Source organism: Schistocerca americana, chromosome 5, assembly GCF_021461395.2.
Source record: "Schistocerca americana isolate TAMUIC-IGC-003095 chromosome 5, iqSchAmer2.1, whole genome shotgun sequence".
NCBI lineage: Eukaryota > Metazoa > Arthropoda > Insecta > Orthoptera > Acrididae > Schistocerca > Schistocerca americana.
The window spans coordinates 241795003-241812461 of NC_060123.1; the positions used below are offsets into that span (position 1 = coordinate 241795003).

Here is a 17459-nt window from a genome sequence, read left to right on the forward strand (position 1 = left end):
ACGAATGTTTTAGATGGACCACTTTTTTCGCTTTGTGATAGATGAAGCTGTAATAGTCACAAACGTATAAGTACGTGGTATCACGTAACATTCCGCCAGTGCATACGGTATTTGCTTCGTGATACATTACCCGTGTTAAAATGGACCGTTTACCAATTGCAGAAAAGGTCGATATCGTGTTGATGTATCGCTATTGTGATCAAAATGCCCAACAGGCATCTGCTATGTATGCTGCTCGGTATCCTGGACGACATCATCCAAGTGTCCGGACCGTTAGCCGGATAGTTACGTTATTTAAGGAAACAGGAAGTGTTCAGCCACATGTGAAACGTCAACCACGACCTGCAACAAATGATGATGCCCACGTAGGTGTTTTAGCTGCTGTCGCGGCTAATCCGCACATCGGTAGCAGACAAATTGCGCGAGAATCGGGAATCTCAAAAACGTCGGTGTTGAGAATGCTACATCAACATCGATTGCACCCGTACCATATTTCTATGCACCAGGAATTGCATGGCGACGACTTTGAACGTCGTGTACAGTTCTGCCACTGGGCACAAGAGAAATTACGGGACGATGACAGATTTTTTGCACGCGTTCTGTTTAGCGACGAAGCGTCATTCACCAACAGCGGTAACGTAAACCGGCGTAATATGCACTATTGGGCAACGGAAATTCCACGATGGCTGCGACAAGTGGAACATCAGCGACCTTGGCGGGTTAATGTATGGTGCGGCGTTATGGGAGGAAGGATAATTGGCCCCCATTTTATCGATGTCAATCGAAATGGTGCAATGTATGCTGATTTCCTACGTAATGTTTTACCGATGTTACTACAAGATGTTCCACTGCATGACAGAATGGCGATGTTCTTCCAACATGATGGATGTCCGGCACATAGCTCGCGTGCGGTTGAAGCGGTATTGAATAGCATATTTCATGACAGGTGGATTGGTCGTCGAAGCACCATACCATGGCCCGCACGCTCACCGGATCTGACGTCCCCGGATTTCTTTCTGTGGGGAAAGTTGAACGATATTTGCTATCGTGATCCACCGACAACGCCAGACAACATGCGTCAGCGCATTGTCAATACATATGCGAAAATTACGGAAGGCGAACTACTCGCTGTTGAGAGGAATGTCGCTACACGTATTGCCAAATGCACTGAGGTTGACGGACATCATTTTGAGCATTTGTTGCATTAATGTAGTACTTACATGTAATCACGCTGTAACAACATGCATTCTCAGAAATGATAACTTCACGAAGGTACATGTATCACATTGGAACAACTGAAATAAAATGTTCAAACGTAACTACGTTGTGTATTTTAATTTAAAAAACCTACCTGTTACCAACTGTTCGTCTAAAAGTGTGAGCCGTATGTTTGTGACTATTACAGCGCCATCTGTCACAAAGCGAAAAAAGTGGTCCAACTAAAACATTCATATTTCTTTACGTACTACACGAATATGTAATAAAAAATGGGGGTTCCTATTCTAAAGAAACGCAGTTGATATCCGTTTGACCTATGGCAGCGCCATCTAGCGGGCCAACCGTAGCGCCATCTGGTTTCCCTCTTCAAGCTAGACAAGTTTCGTTCTTTGTAGTTTTTTCGTTTGACGCTTATTTCGTGAGATATTTGGCCCAGTCACGATCAATGGACCACTCTGTATACATAAACGATCTAACGGACAGGGTGAGCAGCGTTCTGCGACTGTTTGCTGATGACGCTGCAGTGAACGAGAAAGTGTCGTCATTGAGTGATTGTAGAAGGATAGAGGATGACCGAAACAAAATGTCGGCTTGGTGTGACGAATGACAGCTTACTCTAAATGCAGAAGAATGTAAGGCAATGCGAATGAGTAGGAAAAACTACCTTGTAATGTTCGAATACAATATTGGTGGCGTGCTGTTTAACAGTGTCACGCCTACTAAGTATCTAGGCGTAACGTTGCAAGGCGATATAAAATGGAGCGAGCACGCAAGGTAGGTAGTATGAAAGGCGAGTGTTGAACTTCGATTTACTGGCAGAATTTTAGAAAAGCACCGCTCATCTGTAAATTTGATTGGGTATAGAAGACTAGTGCGCCCCATTCTTGAGTGCTGCTTGAGTGTTTTGGATCCCCACGAGGTCGGATTAAAGGAAGTCGTTAGAGCAATTCACATGCGTGCTGCAAGGTTACTTACCAATAGGTTCTATCAACACGCGATTTCTGCGGAGATGCTTCGTGAACTCAAATGGGAATCCCTGGAATGGAAACCATGTACTTTCCGTGAAACACTATTGAAAAAATTTGGGGCACCGCTATTTGTGGTTCGCTGAAGAACTATTCTACCGCCGCCAACGTACATTTCGCGTAAGGACTGCGAAGAAAAGATAAGAGAAATTGTACTTTTCTTCACGGTCCATTTGCGAGTGGAACAGGAAAGGGAGTGCTAGTCGTGGTACAAGATACCCTCCGCCATGCACCGTCCGTATGTAGATATAATTCAAAGTACTATTACCATAAAATCGTTTCCCGTTATCATGGCTGTTTCACGCTCGAATGGAGCTGTATAAAATGTATAGCGTCTATGAACTCAACATTCACTGATGAACCAAAACATCGTAATCACCTGCTTAACAGCTTGTTTGTCCGTCTCTGGAACGAAGTACATCGCTGATTCAGCGCCAGCCGGAGTGGCCAAGCGGTTCTAGGTGCTACAGTCTGGAATCGCGCGATCGCTACGGTCGCAGGTTCGAATCTTGCCTCGGGCATGGATGTGTGTGATGTCCTTAGGTTAGTTAGGTTTAAGTAGTTCTAAGTTCTAGGGGACTCATGACCTCAGATGATACGTACCATAGTGCTCAGAGCCATTTTGAACTGATTCAGCGTTCAGGGATACCGCAGTTTGTTGGTGGTTTTGGGGAGGTATGTGGCATTAGATGTCTACGCTCAGGTCATGTAATTCGCGTAAATATCGGGACGCTGATTTGCGCAAGCGGTGATGGCGCCCGACAGTGACTCACATGGATCCCATAGGATGAGTCTGGTTATCGATTGCAGAGTTTCCCGTCTTTTCGTTCTGTAATTCCTTTCTGCACTTATGTGTTTTGTTCTCTCATCATTTACTTCTAATCCACCTTCCTTTGCTTTTTGAAAGTCTTCTTGCTAGTATTTTAAGGTCATCCGGATTTTCACCGATTAGTGCTACATCATCTGCAAAGACCGGTACTTTAATTCCCTCTTCTGCTTCACTGCTGCGTCCAGCGCTTCCTGCATTACAATGTTGAACAAGAGGGGTGATATTCCATCTCCTTGCCTGACTCCTGTTTTTTTATGTCAAACGCCTTGGAATAATCTCCACCCATTTTCACTACCCCTTTCGAGCCTTTCAGGCCCGGTTTCGATTCCCGGCTGGGTCGGAGATTTTCTCCGCTCAGGGACTGGGTGTTGTGTTGTCCTCATTATCATCATTTCATCCCCATCGACGGGCAGTTCGCCGAAGTGGCGTCAAATCGGAAGACTTGCACCAGGCGAACGCTATACCCGACGGGAGGCCTTCGTCACACGACCACTAAACAGTGCCACTTTCATAAGATTTATAATCTTCTTCGGTATTCCGAACCTCTGCACTTGGGTGTAAATATAGACTTCGAAACCACGCTCGTAAAATATCAAGCAATTTGCTTCCGAGGCGATCTAAAATGGGTCGGCGACACGAAAATAGTTGCAGGCAAGGCATATGCCAGGCTGAGAATCATTGGAACAATCTTAAAGAAGTATAAGTCATCATAACGAGGTTTACTAAACCCATTCGACCCTTTCTCCAGTACTACTCGTCACGGAAGAAAGGAATGAAAACAAAACTTGCTTTCACTAGAGATGTGACACAGGTTCTTAAACGACAAGGATCCCATACCGTCCAACGATACTCCACAAGAAGACGGACCGTTTCAAAGGAATTATCTCAATATTCACATTAACACGTTTTAGGAAACCACGGGAAACCCAAATCTCCGCGGTCGGGAAGGGATATGAATCCCGCCCATTCAAAACCTGCGCCATTTTGCTCTGTGTTTTCGTGACGGGTTCGTTTGGATCGAGAAAGTTACTGAAATAGTCATCCAACTCCAGTGTTAGACACTAAAAGAGAAGCAGTATTCATCATGGTAGGTCTCAGGGTTAACAGTCCTAGCCTGCCCTATCCGAGAAGTCAGGCAACGCATCACTGCGTCCTGTATTCAAGTTGTTAAAAAAACTGTGGAATATTTTAAGAGGTGGTAGTACTTACCGAGACAGAAAAACAAGTCGTCTAAACATGGCTCCGAAAACGCATGCTTCTTGATATATGAGCACTTATTCACGGGAGAGGCTGAAAGACGTTTCATTGCGGGCACGAGTGCAGTCGTTGTATTGGTGCTTGGTCAACAGTATTCTAGTGTTATATTCTAGGTATTCATTGGCCTGACCATTTCGTAGTTCGCGGTCAATCGTGTGATGCGAGTTGGGCTGTATGCGTTATTGTATGGTACACGATAGGAGTGTAGATTTAGTGAGATCATTGCTCTTTCCCTCGTGCGCCCAAAACACACACACACACACACACACACACACACAGTCAATTACTTCCATAACTTTCTATTTTCTGTAATTAGGATATAATGTCATGTCTTGACGTACAAATGCTACAAAAGCATTAGTTACTCTTGAAGTGTTTGTATTCATTTATGACTATCCTATTTATTCATTAAAGTGTTGATAAAATCGTAATATTTGATACCTCAGGGTCATTCACAAAACCATTTTACTGCACCCCTGACGGCCCCTAGCGTTGCAGTTTTCCATAAGATACGTAGCACCAATTTCTCGTTTTCTCGCACTCATATTACTCTCCAATAGAACTAACATACGCAGATGGTACAACACGGCATTGATTGGACGACTGTGAACTGAAATGAAAATCCAAAATTCGATAATTACTTTCACATGGCAAAACTTATCTTAGATCTCCGTTGTAGTGTCATAGTATTTTAGTTGTCATAAAGAACAATCATTCTTCATGTCTTCAGACCCATTTGAAAATAAGTTTATACAATACTAATGGGTTGAGGAGTAGTTGAATGTAGTATAAAAATATATACTGTTTCATGGGGAACTATTTTTATGTGAAACCAGGACTCTTTTTCTGGTTTTGCATAAAAATAGTCTCCCATCAAACAGCGTAAAGGATGATATTACGTAACGAAGATTTCACAAAAAAAAAATTGGCGTGATAACGAAGTGAAAGCTGTGGAGAATAATCTTACAAACATGCACTAAACCGACGTACATGAACTGTTTTTTTACAACCATTTAGAAAGTAAACTGCTAACACAATCATACCTCTAAATGGAACCAGAAAAAAATAATTGTTGGATGATATAATAAAAAGAGAGAAACAGCAAAAGGAAATAACAGACTGAGCAAGGGGGAATAAAGTTTGATAGAAACAAACAACCATAACTGCACAAGAGAGAAGTTGAAAAAAAGACAGATGCAGAAGATGTGTGCTGATGAGAATGACTGGGAGAGGAAAACGACTTCAGGAATGTGCAGCAAATCTTCCGTTGATATGTAACTGTTAATTCCAAAAATCACAACGGAGTTCTTACAAACTTAAGCTGCAGAAAAAGGGAAGGCATCTAAAACTAAAGTTTGGCTTAATGACGTTCTCATTAGACATGGCTTGGCTTAGAAAGCTAGGACTTCATGGCATGTACGTGTGGAACTATTAACACAGAAATAAATTGTTATAGTGATGAAGAATGTTTTTATGTTCTCAAATTCAGAATGGTAAGGCCTTAAGGATTGTGATACAAAAGAGTCTAGGCTAACGTATTTAAAATAAAGAAGGAAAGTAATTTAATAACAGGCAGAATGATGAAGATCAGTGGTTTTGAGGAGAGTGGGAATAATTCACCACCAATAACATCGAAAAAAAATCGATAAGAAGATGAAATCTACAGAAGGTGTATTGCAATTTGACAGAGAACAGACCTACTGTCAAGACAGCATTCGAAAAATAATAAAACAAATCATTGATTAGCGGGTCATTTTCTTACAAAAACTTACATATTTCTAAGAATAAAAATAAAATAACGGTTTAAATGTTGGCGATGTGATACAAAATATAACAATAAGCGACAAAGAAAAGGAGACAAATATGGATTGAATACATTCTGTGAAAAGAATTGTACCATCAGAGAGAAAGAGATAGAGGCTGACACTGAAAAAAATTATAATTTGCTGTTTTATGGTATAACTTCGGTAACTATAAATAGAAACAAGAGTTGTCATGGGTAGGCCTTGAAAATGGTACATAATAGCGCTTCAAATCTCTTTAACGGACACTACAGACCTTGCTATTGTGTGCCCTCATCACCATCGAATCACTCTTTCAGAATTTGATCTGTGTATCAAAAAAACAAAAAATGTAGCTACAGAATATCGTAGATCACGAAATTAAGAGAGAGACAATACTGTGAACTACTGCAGGTTTCATCACTGCTAGAGCTTCAAGTAAGGAAGAATTACATGATGGGTTAGATTGACAGATTAGCTAAAATTCCACTTAAAGAAACCAAAAAAATTACGTTAAGAAAAGCAACAAAAACAAATATAAGTAAACATCATGAGAGAACACAGAGTCGGATTGGAAAAGAAAGAATGTACGTATAACTAAGGAGGAAATTGCAGTAAAACCACTGCAACGATAAACAAGTGTACAAAATTTGTTTTGTCACCTCACTAGCATCAACATTATCTTGTGTAGGAAGAATGGGTTCTTAGGAATAGTCTTTGTTTTTTCGTTATGAGTTCACTCAAACACTTTATCATCACCAGATTGTCCCATTGTTGCCTGTTGTAAAAGGTGATGACAAGGATTATTTTCAATACATGAGGTCTCTTCTAGAACAGGAATCACATGCAATTAAAAAAGAAATGCAAGAGAAGCAAATGCATTAGTGAAAGAAATGGTAGTGGTAACATGCATATAACTCACATTTACAGTAGCGTAATTGTAGGTTTTCTGGTGTTTTTTCCAAACGTTAAATCAGCTTTCATACCACTGTGTAGGAGCTTCACAGGCAATTTCTTAAACCAGTGTTGATATGTTTTCAGTGTTTCAAATCAGTCTAATGTGCCATATTTCATTAAAGTTCAGAGCATATAGGTTACAGATGAGGCACCAGTCTGTAAATTGATTATTCTGACAGCATTTATGAAAATGAACATTTTTATTGCGCAAACATACGTCAAAGGAATAAACTCGAAACGTGATCTCCTGTGACATAATTTAGGTACAAATTAGTTTATCATTCTAAAGATTTTTTTTAAGGTAAATTAGTTTTGGAGAAGCTACTCAACATCAGACACAACAAAACACGATACCACAAGGCGAAACGCCATTTTATAGAGAATGTATACTTCTGGTTTATCTGTTGAGGTGGTTCACTTCACTATAATCTGAAATATAATGTGGGGGAGGGAATAGTTGCTAAATTATTTGAGAAACTAAAGTGCTTGAAATAAACTAGGAAAATGGAAATAGCAATGCAAATAAACGAAAGTGTACAATTCCTTAATCTAAAACAAGGCTTAAGCATTTTGTAATGCACTATACATTGATGAGTTGCACCTGCTCCATTTTCCTTTTGTTTGTTCTTCAATTGAGAAGATGCAATTAGCATTTTGACCAACAATGTAATGGGATGAGGGACAGCAAGTAGTTATCAACGAAGTTAACTGAAAAGAAAATGAATGCAAATATTCTTTTGAACAGCTACCCTCTGTTTTGTGGCTGAATAATGGGAGATATTTAACACCTTAAGCATGCAAAATCAGTTTCAAACACTCTTGGCCTCATGATGAGTGCATTTTTCTATCATTGTGTCGCCAATTCCGTAATACAACCTATATCAGCAATCCTAGGTTAGTTAGTTAATTAGATACATTTTCAATGGATCATTTTGCATGACAGATCATAATAATGTGGAATGAATCATTTTAAATTCATATCGAAAATTAATTTGTACATATGGTTACATTCTGGACATCTCAAAGTTGTTGTTTTTTTTTTCAAAAAGAAAACGGATGTACAGATGTGAATTAGTAATTCTTGCTATCAATTTTTACTTTGCTGTCTGTCAGACATTTTATATCACTGGGTAAGTGATCAAAAATTTTTGCTACTACACTGTGCACCCTTATGTGCTAAAGACGACCTTATAGTGGAATAGTGGGTGTCATTGTTCTTTCTGGCATTGTAATTACATACCTCATTGTTCCTTTTGAACTGTTGTGAATTATTTACTATAAACTTCATGAAGGAATAAATATATTGTGAAACAGTAGTCAGAATGTTCAACTCCTTAAACAGATTTCTTCAAGATGACTGTGGGTGAGCACCACTTATTATCGTTACAGTACATTTTTGCGCAATGAATACTTTCTTTCTTAGAAATGAGTTACTCCAGAACATTATTTCATATGACATTATCGATTGAAATTATGTAAAATATGTCAGCTTACTAATTTGCCTCTCCTCAAGATTCTAAGCGCAAATGTGGCTGAACTAAGGTGTTTTAGGAATTCCAGATTTAAATTTAGCTAGTTAATTTACATTCTCATCAGTTATGGACCCTTAATAATTTCGAAGTTTTCACCCTATTTATTATTTCATCGCCATATGTTACACTTATAACTGATGCAGTACCTCTAGATGTGCAGAACTGAATATGTTCTGTATTTTTAAAATTGAGGGTGAAGCCATTTACAGAAAACCAGTGAATGGTATTTTTAAAAACTTTGTTTATCATTTCTTCTGTTTCTATATGTTTGCTTGGATTGATTACAATACTAATGTCATCTTCAAAAAGAATTAATTCTGCTTGTTATATAACAACAGAAGATCGTTTACATATATGATGAACATACCCTAAGACTGAACCTTGGGGCTATATGATGAACAGTACTCTAAGACTGAACCTTGGGGAATCCCATACGTGATTTCTCCTCAGTCAGAATTATATCTCTGGACTATATTGCTTGAATTACTAAGTACAACTTTCTGCAGTCTTTTGGTTGGCTATACTACCAATCCCATAAAATGTCCATTTATCTAGGAGAATACTGTGATTAACACAGTCAGATCCCTTAAAGAGGTCACAGAAAATACCAACTAGCGGTATTTTATTACGTAATGCTTGTAAAATATGCCAGGTGAATGTGTAAATGGCATTCTCAGTAGACCAACCCTTCTGAAAAACAAATTGTGGTTTGCTAAGGAAACTATTGTTGCTAAGGTGAAATCTATTCTATTCACCTTCTTAAAAATTTTGGAGAATGATGTCAGCAATGAAACAAGTCAGTCGTTGTTGACATCTCTCTTATTACCTTTCTCTCTAGAAAAATGGAGACTTTCTGTCCTGTAAGAGCTCGATGATATTGAATGCTTTATTATCAGATACAGCTTAAAAGCTGCTAGTGCTGTGTGAGAAAAACTTTCTATGTGAAAATAAGTGCTGCTCCTGACTAAAGACCACTAGCATTACTTGTAATTTTGCAGGCAGGTAAATAAACCTAACACCTACATTACAACAATGTCAAACTGAAGTGTCATCATCAAATATAAGTTGGAAACATGCAGTGTTCAATCAAAAACAGAAGAAATAAACATCTCTTCATGCACCGTAAGCACGTCACATGAGTTTATTAAGACAAGTGGATGATATACAATGAATGAAATGAAACACGTGTCAGTGAAGATGTAGACAATACGTTTAGAGTAGAAATCAGTGTGATAGATGGCAGCGAGGTGGTGATGGGAGTAGCTGAACTGATAGCAAGCGAATGCCAGTATTCAGTTCTTTCTTATGACTACCAGTTTTCGCTAGCGGATCACATTGCGTTTCAGGGTCTAGCATGTCAATAAATAAGATGATATCTAGCTCAGTTAACATAACATATCAGCGATCATTAATATCGTGTGTTGCTTCTCCTTTCATAGACGCAAACACATTGTTTTCTGAAAACTATTACATATACCACAGACAAATTTGAAAAAAAAATTTGGGGAAATAATTTAGAAAGTTTTGAAACTTTGGGAAAACACTCACAGGGGATATAGTAGTAAGAAACACAATAGTTCCCTCCCCTAGCGGGTGAGCATTCCCCTCCATGATCCCTTAATTAATTTTTTCGTTTTTCTTCACTTTATACAAAAAACGGTTCATTTTTCGAAGATATTTATTATGAAAAAAATATTCCTAGTAAAATTCTCCTCATAGGAGTTCATATGAATGTTGTAAGCAAGATAAACAATTTTCGATACATTCTATCTCAATCACTAAAAATTCATTAACCTTTGAGTTTGGTATATTTTCCAACTTCGATTTTAATTCAGTTAAATCTTCCGTTTCTCAACAACTACTTGTTTTCTATGCATACAGAAACATATATGCAGCACATAAATATTAGTACTAAAATCTGATGATAATGTAAGAATTATTATCGAATTAATCAACAATTACTGTATTAATGATACATTTACAATCATCATATGTACAACAACTACACAACAAAAACACCACAATATCTGTTGAACAAATGAACTGTTGTTTACAATTACTTACAGCAAACCATCCTCCAAGTCTTCTGTCAAATCACTACGAGTCACGTTAGTACAGCTTCGCCCTCAACAGCTATTACACGTTTTTATGCAAAGTCAGCCTTCATATTCTTGCATTTTCTTCCGCAACCTTGAGTGCAGCCACATGAAATCAGCAGTAATCTTCTCTTGAGCTAGCGATCGTTTCATGTGAATTGGAGAGAGGAATGAGCTTGATTCCCTCCAACCTTGGTTTCTGATGTCCAAGCTATTCCCGAACTATAGCTGGACTTGTAGGTATACTTGGTAGGAGTGGAGGTACACTTTATCATTAGTGGGTGCCGAATAAGAGATTGACAGCATTGCTTGCCAGATCCACAAGTACATTAAACCTTTAAAATACGATATCACCGTTGTGTTTAGTTAATTTGTTTTTTCGAGTTTTTATGGTCATTATATATCCTTCTGGAAGACATTCATTGACATTCTTCTAGAACTTGTGCAGTGAAAATCGACATTCCTCTGTAGATTCTTCATAACTGCATAGTTATTGAAAAGCAGCATCAAAGTTGGTATCATGAGGGCAGTCTCTTTTTCGATCAGAGGAGGGGCTCGACACTAATTTAGAGCGCAATCGTGATGATAACGGGCTTCTGCAGCTACTAAACACAAACAAACTATTGATCTGTTTGGCAACATTTCAACTGAAATCATCATCTATTTGTGCAGCTTTCTAGTTAATTAGCTTATTTAAATTATGCTCCTTAATATATTTGTAGAGACTATGGTCTCGAGATAGGAGTTATGTATAACAACAACTAGCAGGTCGTATGATTTCATAATTTTTTTTTTATTTTCCTACAAGGCACGAAGCATGCTGTGACAAACATCGATCAGAGCGAACTATCTGCAGGTCCAGAGTTGTTAGCTGAGTTACCTCAGGGCGGCGGTATTGTTCCAGGCGACTCCACGGAGTTCCCCCATATTCGTGTCGACATACCTGATGCACTTCAATTATTCCAATGTTTTCTTGGAGAGAATGGCCCTCATCCTTCCATTCCATGCTAACACTTATCAACCCCTTTGTTATTTCTAATGTCTCTCCTTCCGAAATAGATTTACCGCAAATAAAACAGATGGTAGCGTTCATAATTATTCTTCTCTCAGTCCACATAAAAGCAGAGTAAAAGAAAATACTATAAAAAACAACAGAACCGTCCTGCACGGCTTTAATCAATTTCACGACGTAAACTCTACTAAACTGGACATGCGTAGGGATGTCGTAGGGGAACAGTGAGTGAATGGGTAGGGGAACTTTCCATTTTCATTGTTGAGCACCTAGTCCTGATTTGCACAACACTGAACACACAATAAGTTTCATCAAATTGGAAGTATTTCCATATACTATACTACTCTTTTCATTTATATAATTGGCTAAGCAACAAATGGTGCAAAAATTATGCATTAAAAGAATCCTGTTCCAACCCTTATATCTCTAAAACTATTCATCTGACTCAAAACATTTCAAAGACCTGTCTTGTGTTGAGTTTACGATGAATATTTTTCGTGATTACAGTTCTCTTTTAAAGACGAACCATTTTGTCCAAAAAATTAACAATTAAAGAAATACGCTTTTGATACAGGGAATAGGAGGGATCGCCGTCTGTGCAGGGGGGGGACTTTTCTGTTTCCTGCTGCTACACACAATACCAATATTTTACCAAAGTTTCAGAACTTTACAAATTATTCTCCATTTGCTCTTCTTTTAACTAATATGCTTGGGGTAGTAGCATAGCCAACTTCACGTGGGCTCTGGTAGTAGGCAGCGACCAGAAATCAGTCCGGAAGATTTCTGTCGATTCATCTGCCATCATCGGCCACCTAGCCAAGAATCTTCTTGGTGTAAGTACGCAGCAAATTGAAGATGACATTATCTTGATGATACTTCTTTTCGTCTGATTGGCGGTGAAACTGTTTACGTTTTTATATATGTGCTATTGAAGCGTGTCCAGTTGTAAGCTGTCACAGGGAGCGGAGAAAGATTTAAGATGAAAGTACGCTGCACGCATGCTTAATACGACTAGCGAAGTAAGTTTTTTAACAATATCCGTCGTATTGTCAGAGTATTAAATGACCCAGTGTTGGTAGTTCAGGCTGTAGCGTGGGCTCGAAATGAAATATTCTACACGCTGCTGTGACTTAACCTGAGTACCGCTTTGTGGACATCGTCAGGTACACAAAAGAAGCCGACGACTATAATGGCTTCAACCCAGACATTTTCAAAACATCGTTCGAATGGATTTTTGGTAAAAGAAACGTTATGTAGACGGTTGTTAAGCGCACAAGTAATGAAAATGTTGTCTGCATTATACAAAGGCATTTCAGAAGGTCAACGACAAGTGTTGGGTATAAAGAGAGGCCATAACATACTGGTGTCAAAATTCTACTAGCAAATATGATCGGAAGTCAGTTTATGACCAGATTGCAAGAATATAGTCCACGTGATCCCTTTTAAGGAATACCGTATGGTAGCCGGTATACAATTTATTATCAACTAAGTGTAGCATTTACCCACAAATTTTTTCTTTAAATCTAAACTCCCTGGCCATCAATCAGTAGAAGTGGGAAAACTTCTTACAGGTGACTACCAACCTTTTGCGATTTACTAACACCTTTGGACAAATGGCCCACATAAGCATTGCCAGTGATCGGGAGTGGCATAGGTAGTCGTCAGATGTCAAGCAAGTCATCACATTCACATACTGTGGGCTTACATTTTTTGTCTAGGACATATTGACCAAGAATTAAATTACAAATAATTCCAATATCTTGATGCTAACCAAGGTTTTTGTGATGTTTCCCTTGACTGTAAGGCAACTGTTGGAACTGGAAAAACAATTCCAAATATTTTCAGGCAGAGCTGCCTGTGTCCCATAGCCATCTCTCGTGGTATTTGGCTGAAAAGTCCCTGACCTACACAGGTCATTGCGTGAACAGCCCAGTCTACCTATAGAATGAAAAGTATCCCCTCAAAACAGGCAGCCCCCACACCCCCTTGGTGAATGGTGTGTGTCATTTAATAACATATGTGTAATTTGATTTATGACATCATTAAAATGGTGGACATAAACCAGTCATTGAAATCCAATATGTGTCAGATAGGTGTCACGAGAAGAATGGAAGTTATTCGTATAAATCAATCGTGTTGGCTTTGCCTACTAATGACAAAACTGTCACTGTCCAGTCTAACGAAGACACCTGGCTAGTGTACAGTCTCGTGCCACAATGTACATTCCAAAAAATAATGTAGAAGCAAGATAATTATCACGTGTTCCATTCTGTCTCTCTTTTCACAGGAATGACGACACACACCAGATCATTATCACATCGTGCGCCAAAGCCGATGTCTAATATTTGAATGTTCTACCCGGCGTCTGTCTGAAACAGCACTAGATCACATTTGAAACTACCACACTAAGAAAATCAATGTCTTTGTGCAACACTCAACACATTCATAGTAAAGACAGGCTTTGGGACCATTGTCACTCACTGGCTAAGGTTTTTGTTGGTGAACATAAGTTCCTAGTTGAGAGTTACTTCATATTGCCCTACATTTTTCATGTTTAACAACAACTGTCAAACACATTTGTATGACCCAAAGCTTTTTTTGTAATCATGATGGAAAATTGGGTCTAGTCCATCGTCACCTGCAGTATTCATATTACAGAATGAAACCACTTAGCATTCAGCTGTTTATGTGGAATAACGAACACAGAATTCTCTTCAACAGTATCTTAGTAAACACCGTAATACTCATGTTTTGCATTTCATAAGAACTAATCTTTTCTCTACATTTCAAACTATATATGTACATAAACTTAACAATCAATGACATTGCCCCAATTTTTTAAAGTGGAATAATGCTCACTGTTCTGAGTTAAAAGGCCAACTGGAGTTCGTTGTAGTATAATGATTACATTTTTACTCTAGGGTGAGGAAGCTCATGGTGGCAGTCCCTGTCACTGTCGATAACCCACATCTGGAACATATTTGGCAAGGTATTAGAGTGCAATGATCACTTACGAGATTAAGTTTTCATTTCCGAGTAATGTACCACAGCAAAGACAAAGGTAGGCCCGTGGAAGTAAGCACGTCACAGCCATGACAGATGGGATACTGTATTCCTGTCTGAGGTACAGTTGTTTATTAGCTACCTTGTGCTTGGTGCAGACAGTAGACACACTTTGTATTTGCTGTGCTGTAGCTTGTTTGATGGTGGGCCTAGCAAGACCAACTGGCTGCACTTGCATTGCTCGAGGACCGAACGACAGATCGGCTGGCTTAGGCGCGCAGAGAAGTGAGATGGGATAAGAAATCTAGAGAGCGGGTCGCAGGTGGTAGGTGATAGGCAGCAGGGTGCGCGCTGAGGGGGGCGTCGGAGAGACAGCCGCCTGCGCTCCTTCCCTCACTGGATGTGCTTGCATGCTCTTCTCCGCCCGTTTGCACTGCCTTTCGCATGGGGTTGCTTGATGTTTCCGCCCTGCCCTAGTCCTCCCAGTACCTATCCCCACATAAATGGTATGAAATGTACTTGTATGTTTTGCCCTCCCTCTCAAACATTCCTACTAAAACTTAGAAAATAGCTGGATGTTGCATTCATTAAAACGCATAAATCTCTTCGACAGTGCACATGTCTCCTCTAAAACTCTGCTGTGCTCTTTCACTGTCTCTTAACTGTATTCTATCTCTTTTTGATAATACCTGTCACAAATTTCACTTTAAAACATTAAAATTTCTATTTCAAAAATGCGTTTAAAAAAATCTTCCCCGATACCTACCAGTTCAGTGTATGTTTTTCGTGATGGCTTGAGCTCTCTATCGTGTGTTTTTCTCCTGCTTCTTTTTTTCTAGATCTTGCAGAATCTCCAAAAAAAGCGCACTGAAAGGAGGGGACGCCTCAGCACGGATGCCCCAAAGAAGTCAAAGTTCAGCAAAAGCAATCTGATTTTTAAGGTAACCTTGGTGCTGGTGTTGGCTTGGCCGGGCTGCCTCTGCTGTTTCTGTTGCATGGCCTAACGCCCGACGCCTGCATGTTGCCACCGGCTTATCTTTCGCTAAACCCTTGTCTTTTGCCCATCACCTCGTGCTGCTTGTAGCTAGGACGCGATGGCAGATTCCACGCCGGCCGGAACAGCACCGACAGTTGCGAGTTAATGAGACTCGCTTACTGGTACGACAGAGGTATATCCGTAAGACGAAGCTCTGTATGCTTGTAAGTCTAGGTACCTGACCTTTTGTGGTCACTGCAGAATCAGTTCCAGAATATTTTAAGTGCTGACATTCAAGTGGAGTAACTGTGTTGTATGCCAGAGACCGTGCCACATGAACACACTCCAGAGGATGTGTGACAGATCATATACCAATGCGCCATAGAGATGCTTTGAATTAGACATTTAATATATATGCTCGAGTATTGAGACTATCCTTTTTCTTTGTGTGGAGAAATGTCACATTACTTGTGACTTCTGTATTAATTCCATTATAAGCTATAAATGTGAACAGTATTGATGGTAAAATGTAAGGAGCATATACATTCAGTAACTGAAATATCAGTCGTTGAATATGATAAATTTGAAAAAGCAACTGGTTTGTTCACTAGCACTTGTCATCTAAAACCATAAAAATGAATGTTAAGTCAACATTATTAAAAGTGTAGAAAGAAGACAAACTATTCTGGTGATGAAGAATGCTGTTTATGGTCAAGCCCCAGGTATTCGAGTATGCTTTTGTGTGTGTTACCAGGCAACTGATGGCACGTCATTGGCAATATAATTGTTGTATCTTCATATTGTCTGCAAATTGTAAGATGTTTTATGTAACTTTGTACTTCCATTTATTTCATGCTGCTCTTTTTGTTATTAAAAAACGCTTTCTATGTTGCATTCAGGGTAGTTACTCACACGTCATATCGAACATCACATAACAAATGATGTGTTGGACTACATACAATATGCTTTATGAAGTGACTGTCTACACACACACACACACACACACACACACACACACACACACACACACACACACACATCGAACATCACATAACAAATGATGTGTTGGACTACATACAATATCCTTTATGAAGTGACTGTCTACACACACACACACACACACACACACACACACACACACACACACACACACACAAATATTAGTACACCTACACAGGAGGCATGTTTTTTCCCTCTACTAGAACTGCACTGACTTTTCACAGAGTTGATGTTTTCTGTTTCAACCAATAACCATGTCTGTGGCACAGGTCAGTAATGTGTGTCAGTGTAATGCAGTGAAGTGTGGAGATCAACAGTTCAAATCCTTGTGATGGGAGAAATTTGGATCTCTGCATGTGGTCCTGCCTGGTCATCAAATAAACACCACTTCGCTGGGTCACACTCCAAGCATTCCTGCAGTGCCTTATGATAGGAGGGGTAAAGTGCACTGTCATTGGTGATCCTTCCATCAAATTATGATGCTATCACCAGCAGATTTTGTTCCGTTTTTACAGAAGTACACCATGTAGCATCAAATTCTGTGTATTCCCTTTCTCTCGTTTCGCACTCTATCATAAAGCACAACAAGAACTTCACAAGCACTCATCATACTCATCATTATGGTGCAGGATACTAAAAAGATGATTCATCAACAGCAATATTTTCTTTTAAATCTCCACTTGGAACTTGACTAATACTCTGCTCTGAAATTCCTAGACTACATTTTTTGCAACCGTTACCCATGGCTGTTGTTGATCTTTGTAGAATAACATG

The 17459-nt window shown here is 39.3% G+C and overlaps 1 protein-coding gene across 2 annotated transcripts in view; it reads left to right on the forward strand.

Moving 5' to 3' along the window:
- Window positions 1–17459, forward strand: part of LOC124615460 (potassium/sodium hyperpolarization-activated cyclic nucleotide-gated channel 2-like) — a 287867-nt gene that overhangs the window by 157485 nt on the left and 112923 nt on the right. The window contains exon 4 of one of the 2 annotated variants that reach the window (XM_047143365.1): window positions 15550–15651. The exons of the other annotated variant lie outside the window; for it this stretch is intronic. Within the exon in view, the coding sequence (XP_046999321.1) occupies window positions 15550–15651 (102 nt within the window). The remainder of the gene's footprint in view (window positions 1–15549; window positions 15652–17459) is intronic. 2 annotated transcript variants of the gene reach the window in all.